General features: G+C 37.7%; 1 protein-coding gene across 8 annotated transcripts in view; it reads right to left on the bottom strand.

Annotated features, from left to right (window-relative positions):
* LOC308682282 (signal-induced proliferation-associated 1-like protein 2) overlaps positions 1 to 18,952 on the bottom strand; it is a 146,226-nt gene that overhangs the window by 1,144 nt on the left and 126,130 nt on the right. For all 8 annotated transcript variants that reach the window (XM_081351915.1, XM_081351917.1, XM_081351919.1 and 5 more), the window contains 4 exons: positions 15,847 to 16,066; positions 6,596 to 6,727; positions 2,223 to 2,340; positions 1,005 to 1,086 (listed from right to left, as the gene is read on the bottom strand). In XM_081351915.1, coding sequence (XP_081208041.1) covers positions 1,005 to 1,086; positions 2,223 to 2,340; positions 6,596 to 6,727; positions 15,847 to 16,066 — 552 coding nt within the window. The remainder of the gene's footprint in view (positions 1 to 1,004; positions 1,087 to 2,222; positions 2,341 to 6,595; positions 6,728 to 15,846; positions 16,067 to 18,952) is intronic.

Genomic DNA, 18,952 nt, shown 5'->3' with positions numbered 1-18,952 from the left:
CCCAGAAATTGCTAGTAAATTTCACCAATAATTTAAGAAAAGTAATTAACACAAAACAGCATGTTACAAAATTAAGTGTAATATTTTGAAGACTCAAATTGTATTTTCTTGTAAAACTATAATCATTTTTGCTTTATTTACAACTTCAAATACTCATGTTTTTTTTTTATTTTACAGTGTTTAGGATAAAGCAGATTTTAAAACTTTTGGATAATACAGATGCCCAAATATTCTCAAATTCTGTAAATTCTGAAGGCTGTAATGTTGTTGAATTAGAAATGGATAATACTGTAATTTTTATCTATTTATTATATTTTATCAAATGTTTGATTTTGTCATTTTTAAAGTTTTTTTTATAGCGGCAATTCTATTCATGACACTTTATCTTATTATTATTTTTTTGTATAATTATTTTTTTTTTCACAATATTTTAAGTGCTAATAATGTCAAACAGTAATATTGTGAAGGCAGCAATGCTGTCAAATTAGAAATGTATAATGCTGTAATTGTTTTATTTATTACATTTTATCAAGTTTTTTTTTTAAAAGTGGTTATATTGTCAAAATCTAATATTTTGAAGGCGGTAATGTGGCCAAAACAATTAAATTAATTTAATAAAAAAAAATTTATTAATTTTTTTACATGATTTTTCTCAAAAGTTAATAAAAAAGTATTTTAGATATCGTTCAAATTTCACCAAATAAAAACAATGGCACTAAGTTCTAGAAACCTTAAACGAATATAGATGATCTCCGTCTCATAACTCATGTTCATAAGGCCCTTTATGGTCATTTAGAGTAACTGTACACCAGCTGTATGTATATTGACCTCATATGACGTTATATGCTGGGTGTCCATTACGACACGCTTTAACACATTGTTTGCCTATCCTTCCCCTTAAAACCCTTCCTCCTGTAAACTCACAATCACAGTTGACGTACTTCCTAGCATTTACAGTGAGACGTAGAGAAAAACAGCTATTGTTCTCCATTAGCACAGTTCACCTTTTTCAAGTCATACTGCAGCTGTCTCAAGATCACCTCCAACTGATTGACTTTTCCCGTCAGCGTGGCCGGAGACGTATCGCTGAAGACAGAGACAGAAGTATTACATACATAAAATTAAAAAACAAGAGTGTGTAGTGTGTGTGTCTGATCCATAGACTAAAAAAACTAAATTTTTTCACTCTCTTCCATTGGTAAAAAAAGTGAAGCCGCCAAAGTCATCCCCCAAAAAGTCCATTGGTGCCTCAGTGACTACTTTGTTTAGAGAAGCTGTCAATCATGACATCACATTCCCTTTTTTATAGCATCAAATACTAAACTAAGACCAAATTAACACTTAAACTTACATTAGTGTTATAAAAACGACCTAAAATGAGAGAAAACATCTTTGGAAAAAAATTATACTTAATACACTATACTGGGACCAGCCACCGGGGGGCGATCGAGGCGCTTTGGCTTCACTTTCAGGACTTGTGCAGCACACTTGATCTGATCCGGTTAAACTCACAATTAATCGCAATGAAACCGCACACGATTTGGCAAAGGCTACGATTATTTTATGCGCAGTTTGTCAGTGAAGTACGACTCTGTGCTCAGCAGTAAATGCTGCTCCATCTGAACACCAGAGGGCGTCTCACACACACACACACACGCTCCACATATCCCTCTGAACACCAGAGGGCGTCTCACACACACACACACACACACACACACCACATATACCTCTGAACACCAGAGGGCGTCTCACACACACATACGCCAGATATGCCCGCGGCAGAAGTACGATAACACACATTCCAGGAAATCCCTTTCACTGTAGCTGAATAAACAGAAGATTGAAACGGTTTGATTAAACGACTTATAAACACACGGCTGCCTTATTCTGTGTAAGAAGCACATCATCTCACAGAAGGAGGAGCTCAACTGTCGTTATGAAGTGAGTTTGGAGTAAACGCATGTTATTAAATGTTGTCTTTTGTTGAACGGGTTCATAAATGCTTCATGTTTGGAAAGATGTTTGACGAGTGTTGCTTTTTCAAATGCACGTTATAAGCGACTCAAACTCTCAGTGCTTTCAGATGGAGCAGCGTTTACTAATGATCACAGAGCCGTACGTCACTGACAAGCTGCACATAAATTAAATAATCACAGCCTTTTAATCGTGCAGCCCTAGTCTATGGTGTGTGTAGTGTGTGTGTGTGATCCGGTTAAACTCACCCGGCCTCCAGTGCAGCTCCTTCAGCGGCCGCCACTCGTCTGGTGAGTTCTCGCGAGATCTGGAGCGCTTCGGCTCTCTGCATGTCCGTCATGGTGCAGAACGAGGACACGCGCTGGTCTGGACACAAGCAAAGCAAAGTCAAGTCACCTTCATTTATATAGCCCTTTTAACAATATAGATTGCTTCAAAAGCAGCTTTACGGTGATAATAGGAAATTAAAGTAACAGAGATTGTTTTGGCTTTACAGCAGCTCTAGGGTAAAGTTATTGTCCAGCTAAAGTTTTGATTGATTAATTTCAGTCGCAAAGATCATTAGTTATTAACTTAGGGGCCGCTAACACAACACCGTTTTAACAGAAAACCCTTAACACGCTCCGGCCCGCTCGTTCGCATGACAATAGTGTTTGGGGCTCGAGAACGCAAACCTTGAAACAGGTGCAAGCCTTGAGAAAAAAAAAAAAAAGTAAGTTATCCCTGCGCAAAATTCAAAAATGTGAACCTGTGAGAACGCTGACGGCGTGCACATGCGTATTACGTGTTTAGTCTATAGATATGTGCATTTGAATATATATGTGTGCAGGCGTGTAGTGCCTTCTTTTGACCTCAACAAATTACTTTTCTGGCCTTAAAAATTTATAACAGAATTTTTGTATTGCTTCCGCGATACAAACATCACACACACACACACACACACACACACACACAGATCAGGTGTGTTCTCAATCTGACAGTCGTCCTACACATGAGCTGGGCTGCTAAAACAAGACCAGACTGCTTCAGGTACCATAAATACACTTTAAAGACTGATGCAATATTTGGAAATAAAGCTACAGTCTCTATAGAGGAGATGCTTTTTTTCTGGGTCTTACTGAGTTGCATTTAAACAGAGATAAATTTAGCTTACAACATATTTGCCCTCCATTTACATCAGCGAGCACAAATGCGAGTCAACAAGAAGTGTTTATAAAATGTAGAACAAATGTTCATAAACATGCATAAACACTCATAAACATTCATATACAAGTGGGTGACTTGAGACGACTAAGAGTCGTGTGGCTCTTTAAAGGCCCACTGAAGTGCCTTGGCTTTGTGTGATGCGTTGACGTAATGTCCACCGAAACAGGAAGTGAAGGCGGGACATACTGAAAGGCTCCTCCCCCTTTTCAAATAGCCAATAGCGTTTAGTTTACCTCACAGACTGCGAGTCGTACTTGACAGCACCATGGAAGCGAATCCGAGCGCTGATGATACGCTGGATTCAGTAGTAGAGGTGTGAATAAATTACACGGGAATTAACCAACGTTTGAGCAACTGAACACACATCTCAACACATATTGCTCTGTGACGTGTCAACTGCTGCTTTGACCAGGTGGTTTTATTGCATAGGGGGCGGAGCTTCAGATTCTAGAGAGCATTCGATTGGACAGACGATGTGATGAGAAGCTGAAGTCCGCAGTGATGCCATAAAGAGCTGTGATCCATTTTAGTGGAATTGAGAGACTGTAAGTTTTGAATGCTTATATCTCCTACAGTAAATGTGAATTTTGTAATTGTTTTGAAACACACCAGCTCATTCATAACCTTAAGGCTAACATTCATACTTAAAGCTAAAAAACATACATTTTGATTTCAGATTTTCTACTTTAATGCTACTGCCAAGGCTCAAAGTCTCACTGGTCATTCAAACCCAAAATTATTTATAAAAAATTGATCTGAGACCTGATAGAAGACCTGTTGGCCACATAAATGACTATTGTGCAGATGTCAAGGGTTTAAATCTGTTCCCATTGTGTCATCAGATGCAACATATGGGTAGACGTCCTAATGACACACGTTTAGCAGAAAGACAGCAATGAGAATGTGAATACAGCTGTACTTTATTTTACTGCGTCTTGCAAATCAGTGATCATACTCTCATCACAGCATATGGAGACAGACGCCGCTGTTGGAAATAATTTGAACGCTTTCAGCAGAACGTAAAGAGTTTAATTTACGGTCGTCTCTCAGGAGATTCCTAACATGTGTGTTTCTGATCAGAACTGGCAGTCTTTCATTAAAAACATGACAATAAAACCTCTGTGTCTCTCCTCAGAGCTCTGATCATAAACCACGTCATGCTTGAGTGGACCACATGAAAACCAGAGCCTGAGTTCTCAGAGTTCAGTATGTTGTGTTGTTTCTTCACAGAAATCGGTGTTTGTAATTAAACACTAGTCTCCTCCTGTGTGTCGCCATGTTAATACATCCATGCATTCTGGGACTTGATCGATGTTCTGCATGCAACAGACCCCAAACATGATAGTGACTATTAAAATGCAGCAGCAGTTAATATATAAATACAGTTTATCTCAACCAGATTTTCATGCATTCAATTATGCATTCAATTAGAGGAGTAAATGTCTTTCCTATGCAGGCCAAAATTACAATACAAAAAGACATATATAAAATTTTGCTTAAAGAAACTTAAGCCTTCAGCATCAATGTTTTGATTGTGACATTATTTTCAAGCCAATTAAGTACAATTATCTCCTGTAATTACCAATACATATAAGGTATATATATATATATATATATATATATATATATATATATATATATATATATATATATATATATTTTTTTTTTTTTTTTTTTTTTGTGTGTTTTGTGTCTCTCTCCTCTAGAGTTCCTTTTAATAGAAATAAAAATGTAATCTAATTAGAATCACCATTAAAATAATGAAATTTACAAAAGCATCTACCGGTAGATAAATTAGAGTAATGAAAATTTGGGTGAGATTAAAGCCACAATGAAAACAGTCTTAATGATCCTAAAAATAGGCTTCATTGTGCAAAATATAATTCAATTTCTCTTTTGATTTTGTGCTTGAATATGACCTCGGCTCAATTTCATGAGATTCACCCAAGAAGGGAAAGCTGTGTGATGTTCTTTAAGTTCATGCAACGAGAAGCTAACAGTGTTTATGCTTATGGGCAAAATAATTGATTTACGCATGAACCTCAGGTTTAACTCATGAAATGTATTCTTTCTGGGATGATCCTAGATCGTGAAAAGCCTTAATATAAGAGACAAATGAAGCTCCTCAGAAACATGTGCTTGAGGCCTCATCCTACGACAACAGAGAAACACAGGTTCAATGACTTTAATGAATACAGGATACAATACATTAATGAATACAATACATTAATTTGACTTTAATGAACAAATTAATGACGGCCTTCTTACTAATCCATTTACAGAAATGACAGGCTCACACAGGAGGGGCCGAGCGTTTCTGAACACCAGAGATCACATGCAAATGTCCGAGGGCGGGAAAGTTCAACAATTACCCAGCATGCTGTGCTGTCTGAGGGTTTAACTGTTGGAAGCTCGTGTTCTTTGTGTGAGTGATTCTGCAAGTCTGTCTACACAAACATTTAGATCAAAGTTTAAAATGTATGTTTTTGAATTGCATTACAATACATTTGGATTACAATTTTAACATAAAGTAATAAAAATTAATGTGATGCATATTTTGTTTCTCAATTAACTTTTGTGCAGATTCCCTGTTCCCTGTTTGTATTTGAGCTGAATGTACGCATCCAGGAAATACTTCTGACTATAGAAATTTGTGCAGGACAAAAATCAAGGCATACTTTATTATTAACTATTTGCATCTATTTGATCATATTTTCAATATGCATTTATTCAAATCGATTAGAATCAGCATCAATCTGTTCATTGTTCAAACCATTACAGTCATTCAGTGAAACAGTGTATGAACATGGTTAAAATATGGCATGCTGTTGATCAAACAATATTCAATTAGTTAAAATGTATGAGATTGAAACAAATTGGATTTATTGATTAGAATGTATAATATATAAACCTGGTTATTGTGTATTTAAAGCTGCAGTCTGTAGTTTAAGCCATCTCTGTTCGAAATCAGCAATTGCAGACTTCCCAGTCTGTCAGTAACGCTCTGTTTACTTCCTGTCTCTATGAAGCCCCTCCTTCTGAAAGCACACTGTGCTAAGATTGGTCAGTAGGATCAGTGTGTTGTGATTGGTCGAGCACTTCGGTTGTGTTTGGGAAATGCCCCGCCCCTTACCATAACCGCCAGTTTCAACACACTACTAACTCAACCAGGCCCCGCCCCTTAATTCTGTGCATTAATTATTTAAATGAGGAATATTGTGAAGTGTTCGTTCCCGGAAGAAACTCAAGAGTTTCAGGGAGTTCAGAAACACTGACACTGATACAGAGAATAACACCTACTGGAAGAAACCTTTTTCATGCTCTAACAGCAACATTACACACTAAAGAAAGATGAACATGTTAAAAAGCATAAAAGGAGCCCATCTCTCACCACACACAGTGTTTTTCCACATACCTTCAAAAGCCCTTGCCGCGTCTACGAGGTGAGACCAGTCCAGGCCCGTGGCAGTGTCTGGTAGAGGCATGAGACCCGGGTCGCTGAACTTCGCCCGGTCCGCGAGCGAGCCGTCAGAGAACCAGAACTCATCTATAGAGATGGTTACACACACACAGAGACAGATCAGTGACACACACACTTGCCGCCACACGATACTGTCAATCTAACGGCCTCTTCCATCTCGTGAGCTTCCCCTGGGTTTACACACATCAGACCGGGACAGAAACGGCTCAATCCGGCCCATCTGTCTGGAGGTCGTGAAGGTCACAGTAATGAAGGCAGTGGGAGTGACAGTGCTGGAGAATAATGAATCGGTCACATGCTGTCTTTACCACATAATGCCTCTTTTTATGAGATCTCAAGAGCGCGACTGACAGCAGAATGAGAGCCATTAATTTAAGAGTGGATCATTCATTTAAGATCTGCTCGTTTGGAGAGGAAAGTCTTCAAGAATGTGGATGACAGAATACATAGAAGAAAAGAGCAAGCGCCTACCTGACACTGCGCTCCAAAAGTTTGAAATTAACGCTGTCAAATCACTGGCCAATTTGGCGTGTTACTTAATATGTTTATTCACTTTGCTGGGGAAGTTTGTGAAAACCAAATCTGCGCAGATTTTAGCGAAAATACTCAACTCGTGAGTCATCATGATATGTGACCCTGAACCACAAAACCTTATCTTAATGGGTCAATTTTTTTAAAATTGAGATTTATACAGCACATGAAAGCCGAATAAATAAGCTTTCCATTGATGTATAGTTTGATAGAATATGACAATATTTGGCTGAGATACAACTATTTGAAAATCTGGAATCTGAGGGTGCAAAAAAAATCGAAACATTGAGAAAATCTCCTTTAAAGTTGTTCATTTATGTTGGCGATTGTGCTGCATTCACTCACAAAAATAAATGTTTTATATATTTACGGAAGGAAATTTACAAAATATCTTCATGGAACATGATCTTTACTTAAAGGGTTACTTCAGGATTTAGCATTAAGCTTTGTATTAGTAGAAAACCTGTAGTATTTTCGAATTACCATGCTTTCCCCCCTCATATCCCCCTGAGACAAGAGATTTATGTATTTTTTGTCTGGAAAAAATCCTCCGATGACGCAAAAATCGTCATTTTGCGTCATCGGAGGATTTTCTGTCCAGAGGCTAAAGCAGGGGTGTCAAACTCATTTTCACTGAGGGCCACTTCAGCATTATGGCTGCCCTCAAAGGGCCGGTTGTAACTGTAAGACTTTTAAAATGTTAATATAGTGTCTTTATTTGATTATTACTTATTTAAGTTACAAATATTGTATATGCATTTAGAGGGGTGTTTCTAGGTTTTAAAAACATAAGGGGATGAGCCAGAAACATGAGGGGCTGGGTAATAATGATTTGATACAGAGAATAATGTATTATTGTATATATGCAGGGGTAAACTGGCTCAAAAATTCAGCCCTGGCACTGTAGCCACACCAGCACACATTACCACACAGTCATGCTTATTCAAATGTGAGGTAGTTAGGGGGGTTCGGGGACATGCTCCCCTGAGAAAATTTGGATTTCTCAGACCTACATATGTGCATTTTAAGGTGTTTAAAGGCCAAAATTTTTTGATAACAATAGCTTTAAAAGCATGTCAGTGGGCAGTAGCATAAATTATTTGTCAAGATAACAGATTCTTAAAAATGAGAATGAGGATAAATATTGCAATGAATGATCCACACTACAAAATGGAAATGCAGAATGTTTCTGCTTATTGTTGACAATACACAATCACATATTCCAAACAGGAATGGCCTTAAATGAGAAATCTTTCAAGGATTATTTTGCATAGATGTTACATTTCAATCGAACACCAGTGCAATCTTTTTGTGTCCAGAGGCAAATGAGCAATTTATATTAGCATTAAAGATTGGTTTCAGCAACTTGTTTCTTTCCTGAGTTAATCATTGTTTTTGGCACTAATCAGTTTTAAGTTCAATTGTTCACTCATAAAGACAGTCACTTGTCGCCACCTACTGGCTTAATGATGCAAGTGGCGCAAACACAGATAAGCGGAGTGATCCAAATGGTGCAAAGTTTAAGTATACAGTATATTAAAATATATTAAAATAATATAAAATATCAATATATTATTCTTCAATCAGTTCTATGCAGCAGAATCAGATTTAACAGATTTATTTTTTGACCAATTGTCAAAATAAAGTATAGTCCTACAAAGCTATTTTTAATCAAAGCATGAGCAGAGCAGGGAGAGGACCAGTGAACGAGAGTAATTTTACCAGTGTTGCCCAGCACGGCTATACACACCATGACTATACACATGTTACAGCACAGTAGTGCTATTGCAAAAAGAAACAAGTCCAGAGAAATTTCATGTCGGCACGTTTTTTTAGTGGACTTTGCCTTTCCGGTGAGCGTGAGCAGAGCTCGCAACACACACACACACACACACACACACACACACACACACACACACACACACACACACACACACACACACACACACACACACACGGAGGTTGCTTGCGGAACATTGAGCAGAACGCGCTGTGAACACGGAGCGGAGAGCACAGCGCACACACACAGCGGAACGCGCCTAGAAGTTATGCATCTTCGGAAGCGGACTCGCACGCAAAGTCATAAAACACGTTGAGCCAGAGTCAAACCATCGCCGAACACGGAGGGGCGCGGCGGCTTTTTAGTATCTTTCGGCCAAAAAACGAAAATGTTATTTTCGGACGAAATTTTTCGGCAGCCTAAATTTCCATATGCTCTCGCGGGCCATATAAAATAACGTGGCGGGCCGGATTTGGCCCGCGGGCCTTGAGTTTGACACATGTGGGCTAAAGACTACACAGCCAGTAGATGGCGTTGTTCCGCATGTTTTCAACCCGCCCATAGAGGGTGGGATCTCACTCACATAATGTACACAGTATCAGCCGTCTTTCTTTGGAAGCTAAGCTAGCATGCTCTTGTTCTGTGGAGAAAGCTGAATAATAGGAGAAAGCCGAGTAAGTAGGGGTTACCATCTTCCTTTTCCCGGACTTGTCCGGCGGGCGAGACTGTTAAAAATGTCCGGGATTCGGCTTTTGCGTTCTGCGGTCGCCATTCATTGTTTACATGCACACCTCTCGTTTCAATCTAACTGAATTAATTCCGATCGGTGAATCTGACTGTAGTGTTTACATGAACGCTAAACAAGTGATCGGTTGATGTGCGTTTTAACATTGCTAAGAAAATTCCCGCTCCTCCGTGAGAGATGCGAGACCCGGCGGTAATGAAGTAATGAAGCCACCGGCCTCGCGCCGTTCTCCCGCGGCCGTCAGCCTCGTCCTGCTCGCCACAGTAAACATAATGAATGGCGACTGTAGAACGCAAAAGCCGAATCCCGGACATTTTGGGTCTCTAAATCCCTGGCAAACTCATCACTTACTTAGGCTAGCCTTGTTGTTTTCAACTGTGCTCTCTAACCGGTAGGCGCGGCCTCCTAAGGCAGCGAAGCAAGTGCATTCTGGGAGTTGTTGTCTTTCATCCACATAAGCCAAAAATACATTTTCTGGCTTTTCTCAGTCTAGAAAGCTCCAAATTCAAAAATTTCTTCACATTTCTTCTACTTAAAGGGATACTTCAGGATTTAGCATTAAGCTTTATATTAGTAGAAAACCTGTAGTATTTTCGAATTACCATGCTTTCCACCCTCATATCCCCCTGAGACAAGAGATTTATGTATTTTTTGTCTGGAAAAAATCCTCCGATGACGCAAAAATCGTCATTTTGCATCATCGGAGGATTTTCTGGCCAGAGGCTAAAGACTACAGCCAGTAGATGGCGTTGTTCCGCATGTTTTCAGCCCGCCCATAGAGGGTGGGATCTCACTCACAGAATGTACACAGTGTCAGGCGTCTTTCTTTGGAAGCTAAGCTAGCAGGCTCTTGTTCTGTGGAGAAAGCTGAATAGTAGGAGAAAGCTGAGTAAGTAGGGGTTACCATCCTCCTTTTCCCGGACTTGTCCGGCGGGCGAGATCATTCAAAATTGTACGGGATTCAGCTTTTGCGTTCTGCGGTCGCCATTCATTGTTTACATGCACACCTTTTGTTTCAATCTAACTGAATTCATTCCGATTGGTGAATCTGAATGTAGTGTTTGCATGAACGCTAAACAAGTGATCGGTTGATGTGCGTTTTACCATTGCTGAGAAAATTCCCGCTCCTCCGTGAGAGATGCGAGACCCGGCGCGTCTCAGTAATGACGCCACCGGCCTCGCGCCGTTCTCCCGCGGCCGTCAGCCTCGTCCTGCTCGCCACAGTAAACATGATGAATGAATGGCGACTGTAGAACGCAAAAGCCGAATCCCGGACATTTTGGGCGATCTCTAAATCCCTGGCAAACTCATCACGTAGGCTAGCCTTGTTGTTTGTTTTCAACTGTGCTCTCTAACCGGTAGGTGTGGCCTCCTAAGGCAGCGAAGCAAGTGCATTCTGGGAGTTGTTGTCTTTCATCCACATAAGCCAAAAATACATTTTCTGGGTTTTCTCAGTCTAGAAAGCTCCAAATTCAAAAATTTCTTCACATTTCTTCTACTTAAATGGCCTATTTTAAATACACATTCATCTTCCCAGAGGTGAAGTATCCCTTTAAATGACCTATTTTAAATACACATTCATCTTCCCAGAGGTGAAGTATCCCTTTAATATCCTAATGATTTTGGCATAAAAGAAAAATCGATAATTTTGACCCATACAATGTATTGTTGGATATTGCCACAGATATACCAGTGCGACTCGTTACTGGTGTTGTGATCCAGGGTCACATATTAAATACAGCATATTGCGCAGAATCTGCGTATATCTAGCTAACTTGAACATGACCGTCACTACGCAACAAATAGCGGTGCGCTTGTTCATTTGCATTGAAGCAATAGCGAAGATTAAACAGCATTTGGTTAACAGAAAAGAAATAATAAAAACTTTCTTAATAATAATAAGAACTTAATGTTCTTTGTACTGTATTGATCTGTCCACCTTAAAACACATTTTTGGTGAAAATGATTAGGATGAAAGAGGAAGGGAGGAGATGCTGGATTTTGTTTGAATAAAAAATTAATGTATGAATTCCAAATTGTGTATATATATATATATATATATATATATATATATATATATATATATATATATATATATATATATATATATATATATATATATATATATATATATGTGATGTAGTTAATCTGGTAATTTCTTCTGCTAGTAGAAGTTCTGAATGGCTGGTAAGTTAAAAAATTTGTAGCCAAATTGGCAGTTGAGTGAAAAAGTTCAAACGTACATCACAATAAGGCATATGAGGATATGAGGCAGACACACTCTCCTCTCAGCGCTATTAAACTGCTGTCTCTCTCGGCAGCCGTCAGGAGATCCCTGAACATGGCTTCATTTTTCAATCAGTTGCGTGTGTCCAAACCTCTCATTGTACATCTATCTCTAGCCTGATAGACAGGACATGCCATAAACATTTTCCCATTTCATAAAGAACTCGCTCTGAAAACGATGTGAGGGAAAAACAGCAGAACGCTGGAGGTAAATGTGCCTCTCTCTCTCTCTGTGTGTGTGTGTGTGTGTGTGTGTGCGCCTCAGAGGGACGCAATCTGTCAAATTAGACCATTCACTAGATGAACAGGGTGAGGAGAAAAATTCTGCAAACTGCTATCTGTCGAAACAATCAGAAATTGATCACGCGTGACAGCAATCAGCCACCGCGGGGCACTCGAAAATCCAGCTATAAATGAATCATCTCTCACACACTGATTAAAACTGTTAAATGTGTTCATATTTAGAGATCCTTTAGTTCAAACCAAATTATATGTGATTGTTTGCTCTGGTGTGTAACCGTGCCTTTATCTAATATACATTTCAAATGTCGCTCGCAGCACATCTCTTTTATCAAGTTTTCCCCCTTCATAAACAAGCAATCTTCAATTGGGGTTTATACTGTCACTGTGGACCAAAACCATATTTAGAGATTTAAGTCACACCTAACACTTAAATAAATAATAATAATAATAATAATAATAATAATTCATAATTAATAATAATAATATTGATATTATCAAGATATGTTCTTATTAAAAATAGGAATTATAATTTATTATGAATATATCTTTATAAATATATCAACTATAAGTATTATTATTAACAATTAATAATAATTAATATTAAATATAGATTATAAAGATGAAAAATATACATATATTAACTTTAAGTATTATAATAAACAATAATAAAAGTTTTTATTATTAATAACATAATAATGAATAAGTTATATTATATATAAATACAAAATCAATATAGAAAATTAGAAATGTATATTAAATACAGTTATTATAATTAATAATATTAATGCTAATAATATTATAATTAATTAGGATTATATATAAATATATTAAATATAAGCAATATAATTAACAATAATATTTTATTAACATTAACAATTAATAATAAAAATATAAATGTAAATATGCTTATTATAATAAATAATAACATAATGAATTAATTATGATTATATATTAATATGAGCATTATAATTAAAATTCTTATTAATAATAATATTAAATATATATAAATAAATACAATATATATTTTATATAATATATATATATATATATATATATATATATATATATATATATATATATATATATATATATATATATATATATATATATATATATATATATATTATAGTATTATAATTAATAATAATAATAATAATTAATATTACTGCATTAAACCACAAAATATTAAACCAAGAGTCATTCATTACAGAATAAAAGCACAAACACACTTCTCAAGCAAAACCACTGTTTGTGGCAATGCTGAAAATTGAAGAAAAGTGATGTTAGTGAAGAGAAAAGATTTATCCAGACTCTTGGTTTGATATTTTCTTACAATGACATATTTATAAGTGTGAGTTAAGTGTGTAAAATACTTTGAGCAGTAATAACACATAATCCTGATCCTCATGGCTGTGACAGGTGTCTTCTCCGTGCTGAGCAAGAGCCGCTTTAGCCGTGACATTTTCTTCTTCCTGGCTTTTAATTAAAGATGCCATATAAAAGGACTCACACTGGGTTCTGTGTCACATGCACGTAACTACCTCTCTGGTCAGGAAATTATTCTGTCTGGTTAACCGTATGGGGCTGAAACGTACGGATCATGATGAGAGGCGTTTATGGATGACATGTGCTTTAGTCTCAAACCTGTATGGTTTCTAATGGTTTTATTTACAGTGACCAGCGGCTGTTATACTCCAAATCTCCCCTATGGCTATGACGCATCTTTGAAATCTCACATATGTGACCCTGGGTCACAACACCAGTCATAAGTTGCACGGGTATATCTGTGGCAATAGCCAACAATACATTGTATGGGTCAAAATTATCGCTTTTCCTTTTATGCCAAAAATGATTAGGATATTAAGTAAAGATCATGTTCCATGAAGATATTTTGTAAATTTCCTACCGTAAATATATAAAACATTTATTTTTGTGAGTGAATGCAGCACAATCGCCAACATAAGTGGACAACTTTAAAGGAGATTTTCTCAATGTTTCGATTTTTTTGCACCCTCAGATTCCAGATTTTCAAATAGGCGTATCTCAGCCGAACAATACATCAATGGAAAAGTTATTTATTCAGCTTTCAGATGATGTATAAATTGACCTATGTGACTGGTTTTGTGGTCCAGGGTCACATATGTGCATGTGCACATGCAGAAATGCTATGTGAAGATGCATCAATGCAAACTTGACATAAATTATGTAAAATGCCATTTCTCTGCTTTTTCACTGGCACAAAAAATCCGATCTTTTACTCACATCTGACACAGATCGGAATATGTTGCACACAAAAATCCGCACGAGATCCGATTTCTTCGCATCCGATCTGAGCCACTTCCAAATGTAGTTTTAAATCAAAAACATATCCGATATCTGGACATCCGACCTATGTCTAAACACGCATATGCGATTCCCCTTTGAATTCAAGCCACCACAAGACGAGGATGACACGTTTATTCACAAATATAGCTTTTTAAAGTTGTATTATGAGGCAGACGTGCCAGTGTGCGCTCACTCACAGGTTTTAATTGAGGTGGGAACTAAGAAAAGGAATTGCGCGAACACAGAAACATTCAGGAGCTGGTTTTTAACCTCTGCCCGTGACTTTTATAAATAAAACAGCTTCACTACTGAAAGCTACATTATATTTCTCAGCAATGAGGTGATAACTTCTCTGCAATTAATTAAACCAACAAGCTTTACTATTAGGTTACTCATTCAAGAGTCATGACAGCTGTTATCTTGTTCATGCTGGCAAATAGTCATGACCACCTGACAAGAAATATATAAATAATTTTAAAAGCACGGCCATTCAAAACCATGTGCATGGCAAAATCACAGAAAATCATTTTGGGTGAGAATTAATGTAAACACAGATATCGGATTCCAGTCCTGTCTAAAGTGAATGTAAACAGGAAATGTATGTGAATGTAAAAAGATCGGATCTATGTATTAAAGGGGTGGTTGACTATGATTTCACTTTTCTAACTTTAGTTAGTGTGTAATTTTGCTGTTTGAGCATAAACAACATCTGCAAAGTTACGACACTCAAAGTTCAAAGCAAAGGGAGATATTTGCTTTTAAAGAAATCGCTTTTTAAGGACTTCAGACTTGAGTCTCTCCATCTTTCTGACTTCGGTTTGAATATAAAAGACTAAAAGTTTTTGAAATTTTCAGTGCATGTGGGTGTGAGGAAAAAGGACACAAGCTGTTGAAGCTCCGCCCCCTGTGCCGGGAGCAGCAGCTCATTTGCATTTAAAGGGACAGACACAAAAACGGTACGTTTTGGCTCACCCTCAATAAGTGACAACTTTAACATGCTATATAAAAATATCTGTGGGGTATTTTGAGCTAAAACTTCACATACATTCACATACTCTGAGGACAACAGAGACTTATTTTACATATTGTGAAAAGGGCATTATACCACCCCTTTAAGACTGGCAGTGTAAATGCAGCCTTTGAGTCATACATGTATATATATAAATGGTAATGCAATGCATTATAAAAGGAGTATGCATGTGAGTCTCTGTAGGTCGCTCACTGGGTTTTGCACCCACCCCGTGTTTCAGCAGTGATGTGAGGTGTAGGACTCACTCTTGAGCTTGGTTGCTGGCTGGGTGAGGCTGATGCGGGGGGGCAGCGTGCTGTGGTACGGTGGAGTGCTGGAGAACAGTATATCGTTGGGCATGGCCTGGTCCAGCATGGAGCTTCGTGAGCTGGCATAGGACGACCCCTTCCTATTACTGCACACACTCTCGTCCGAGAGAGTCCGGTACAGGGAGCGCCTCGGTGACAGGCTTCCCGCCGCTGACGCCTGACAGGACACACACATCAATACTGTAAATCACAGATGTTAAACGATAGTTCACCCAAAATAAAAATGATGTCATTAATTATTCACCCTCATGTTGTTCCAAACCTGTAAGACCTTTGTTATATTTATCTTTGGCTCCATGCTGGACCGTTTACTATGCGAATAGTGTAGGAGTCTGACAGAAGAGAAGAAATTGTTGAATAAAGTCATTTTTTGGAGGGAGTTTTGTGCACAAATAGTATTCTAATAGCTTCATAACATTACATTTGAACCACTGGAGTCAAATGGACTGTTTTAACGATGTCTTTACAACCTTTCTGGACCTTGAAAGTTGTAATGACATTGCTGTCTATGGAGGGATCAGAAAGCTCTCAGATTTCATCAAAAATATCTTCATTTGTGTTCCGAAGATGATGAAGGTCTTACGGGTTTGGAACGACAAAGGGTGAATAATTGACAGAATTTTTATTTTTGGGTGACCTATCCCTTTAATACCAGAAAAATGACATGCTGTCGCTCCCGTATCGGACTCTACAGTCATAGCAGATTCTGCAACCAAACCACAGACTGACCTGGGTGCAGATTCTAAACCATTGTCTCTCGAAGACAGAAGGATGCCAACTAGTATTTACTAAGACATATAAACGTATATGCACAAAGTCTCCACTATCGCTCCCAGCAGTACATGGTTAGTAGGTTTGTTTTGGACTGAATACATGGAAAATCCTCATGGTCTTGTGTGGCTAAACAGCCGGATGTTATAAATAAAGCCTGTTCTTTATCTGCAGCTGTGCACTATTGAGAGTGTGTTGCTTGCGACTAAAGCAGAGCCATATTCGGTCAGCTGGACGAGAGGGGTAAGTGCGGCCCCGGGCCCGTGCATCACACAGATAGAGCTCACTATCCAGCACATATTAGTTAGTCTTCAAGTCTAGTTGAAGGGTTCCTGTGGCTCAAAGAGTAGATCATGGATTGGATTTCTGGGGAATGCATGAACTGATAAAATGTATGGCATTAATGTAAAGTGTTGAAGTCTAAAAGCTAGCGAGCATCCTTAATGTCAACTAGGCAGCAGCATCACAGAAATGAAGAATCATAAATGAGTGATCTGACACTCTACATAGGCAACAAAGTCAATGCACAACAAAAATAATACTCTTCACGTGACACACACTCACTTACAAGTGATTTCAATGGCCTTAGCCATCTACAACTACAACTTTAAAATACATGACATACACAAATCTGGCAAATATTTGAAAAAAAAATATATATTAGTAACACAAAATACATTACTGTTCAAATGATGGCCTCAGTGTGATTTACTGAGCCTACTAATTCTTTTATTCAGCAAGGATGTGTTAAATTGATCAACAGTGACAGCTAAATATTTATATTTTAATTTTAATTTTAAATAAATGCTGTTCTTTTAAACTATTCATCAAAATTGATTTTCAACATTGATAATAATCAGAAATGTTTCCTGAGCGGCAAATCATCATATTAGAATGATTGATCATGTGACACTGAAGAATGGAGTAATGATGCTGAAAATTCAGCTTTGATCACAGGAATAAATTACATTTTACTATATATTCACATAGAAAACAGTTATTTTAAATGGTAATAATAATTCACGATATTACTAATTTTACTGTTTTTCAATTAAATAAATGCAGCCTTGGCGAAAATATTTAAAACATCACCAAACATTTCTCAACACAGTCTACCATTGTGTCATGGTTTTTCTTGTTGCAATGCATTATGGGATTGCAAAGACATATGCAATGCTAAATTTGGACAAAACGAGGTATCTTAGAAGGTAGCATCACATGAAGCAGCTTCTCATCAAGATCACACTGTGTGATGCCTATGTATACGCCGTCTAGGTAGATAGCTCCCTAGGTAGTCCTACATGTCATATATCACTGTCATGAGGACAGAGTTAAACACGCACCTATGAGCTAACAGGCTTAAACTGTGCCAAAGCTATTTAGATACATTGTATATGTTTTCCATTCAGAGCGTGAGCCAGAGGAAGTCGGTCCATTCCCAAGCGGAGTCACTTGATCCTGTTCATTTTATTTATAGCACACAATACGTCTTCCACCATTTGAGACCTGATCAAAAACGCCAGTTTGCTGAATTGCCATTACCGGAGGGAAAGCAGACGTCATGGCACACGGGATTCAGCAAAGCTAAACGCCTCCGGGCCCGAACCCTCTGTTTTCACTTCCTTTAGACCAAAATCCCACTCAAATCCCATCGCTGAACCATGAACCACCCTCAATATTCCCCCCCCCCCCCCTCTCTCTCTCTCTCTCTCTCTCTCTCTCTCGCACACATGCCACTTTATAAGACTAGATCCAGTCTGGTCCTCTCGGATTAAAACAGCCTCAAATGGGATTTAAGAAGCAGCTTCCGTAAAACTAAAACGAGATTGGGCTTTAGCACAGCTCAAAACAACATCACTGCAAATAAAGCAGTCGGAGATATTACAAAACTCACCGTCTTTACTCATCTGGAAAACAGGGAAGCAAACGATGTTCAAATTTAGACTTCTGCTCACCAAGCACCATTTATTTGTTTAAAAATACAGTAAAAACAGCAATATTGTGAAATATTATTACAGTTTAAAATAACTAGTTTCTATGTGAATATACATTCAAATGTAATTTATTCCTGTGATCAAAGCTGAATTTTCAGCATCATTACTCCAGTCTTCAGTGTCACATGATCCTTCAGAAATTATTCTAATATGATGATTTGCTGCTCAAGAAATATTTCTGATCATTATCAATGTTGAAAACAGTTCATATTTGTGTTATATCAGTTCAAATAATTTTTTTTTACTGTAATTTGATCAAATAAATGCAGGCTCTGAGC

This window comes from Scardinius erythrophthalmus (assembly GCF_964197995.2).
Source record: "Scardinius erythrophthalmus genome assembly, chromosome: 21".
Lineage (NCBI taxonomy): Eukaryota > Metazoa > Chordata > Actinopteri > Cypriniformes > Leuciscidae > Scardinius > Scardinius erythrophthalmus.
Note: the sequence above shows the minus strand (reverse complement) of the source record. Positions and strands in the feature narration are given on the sequence as shown.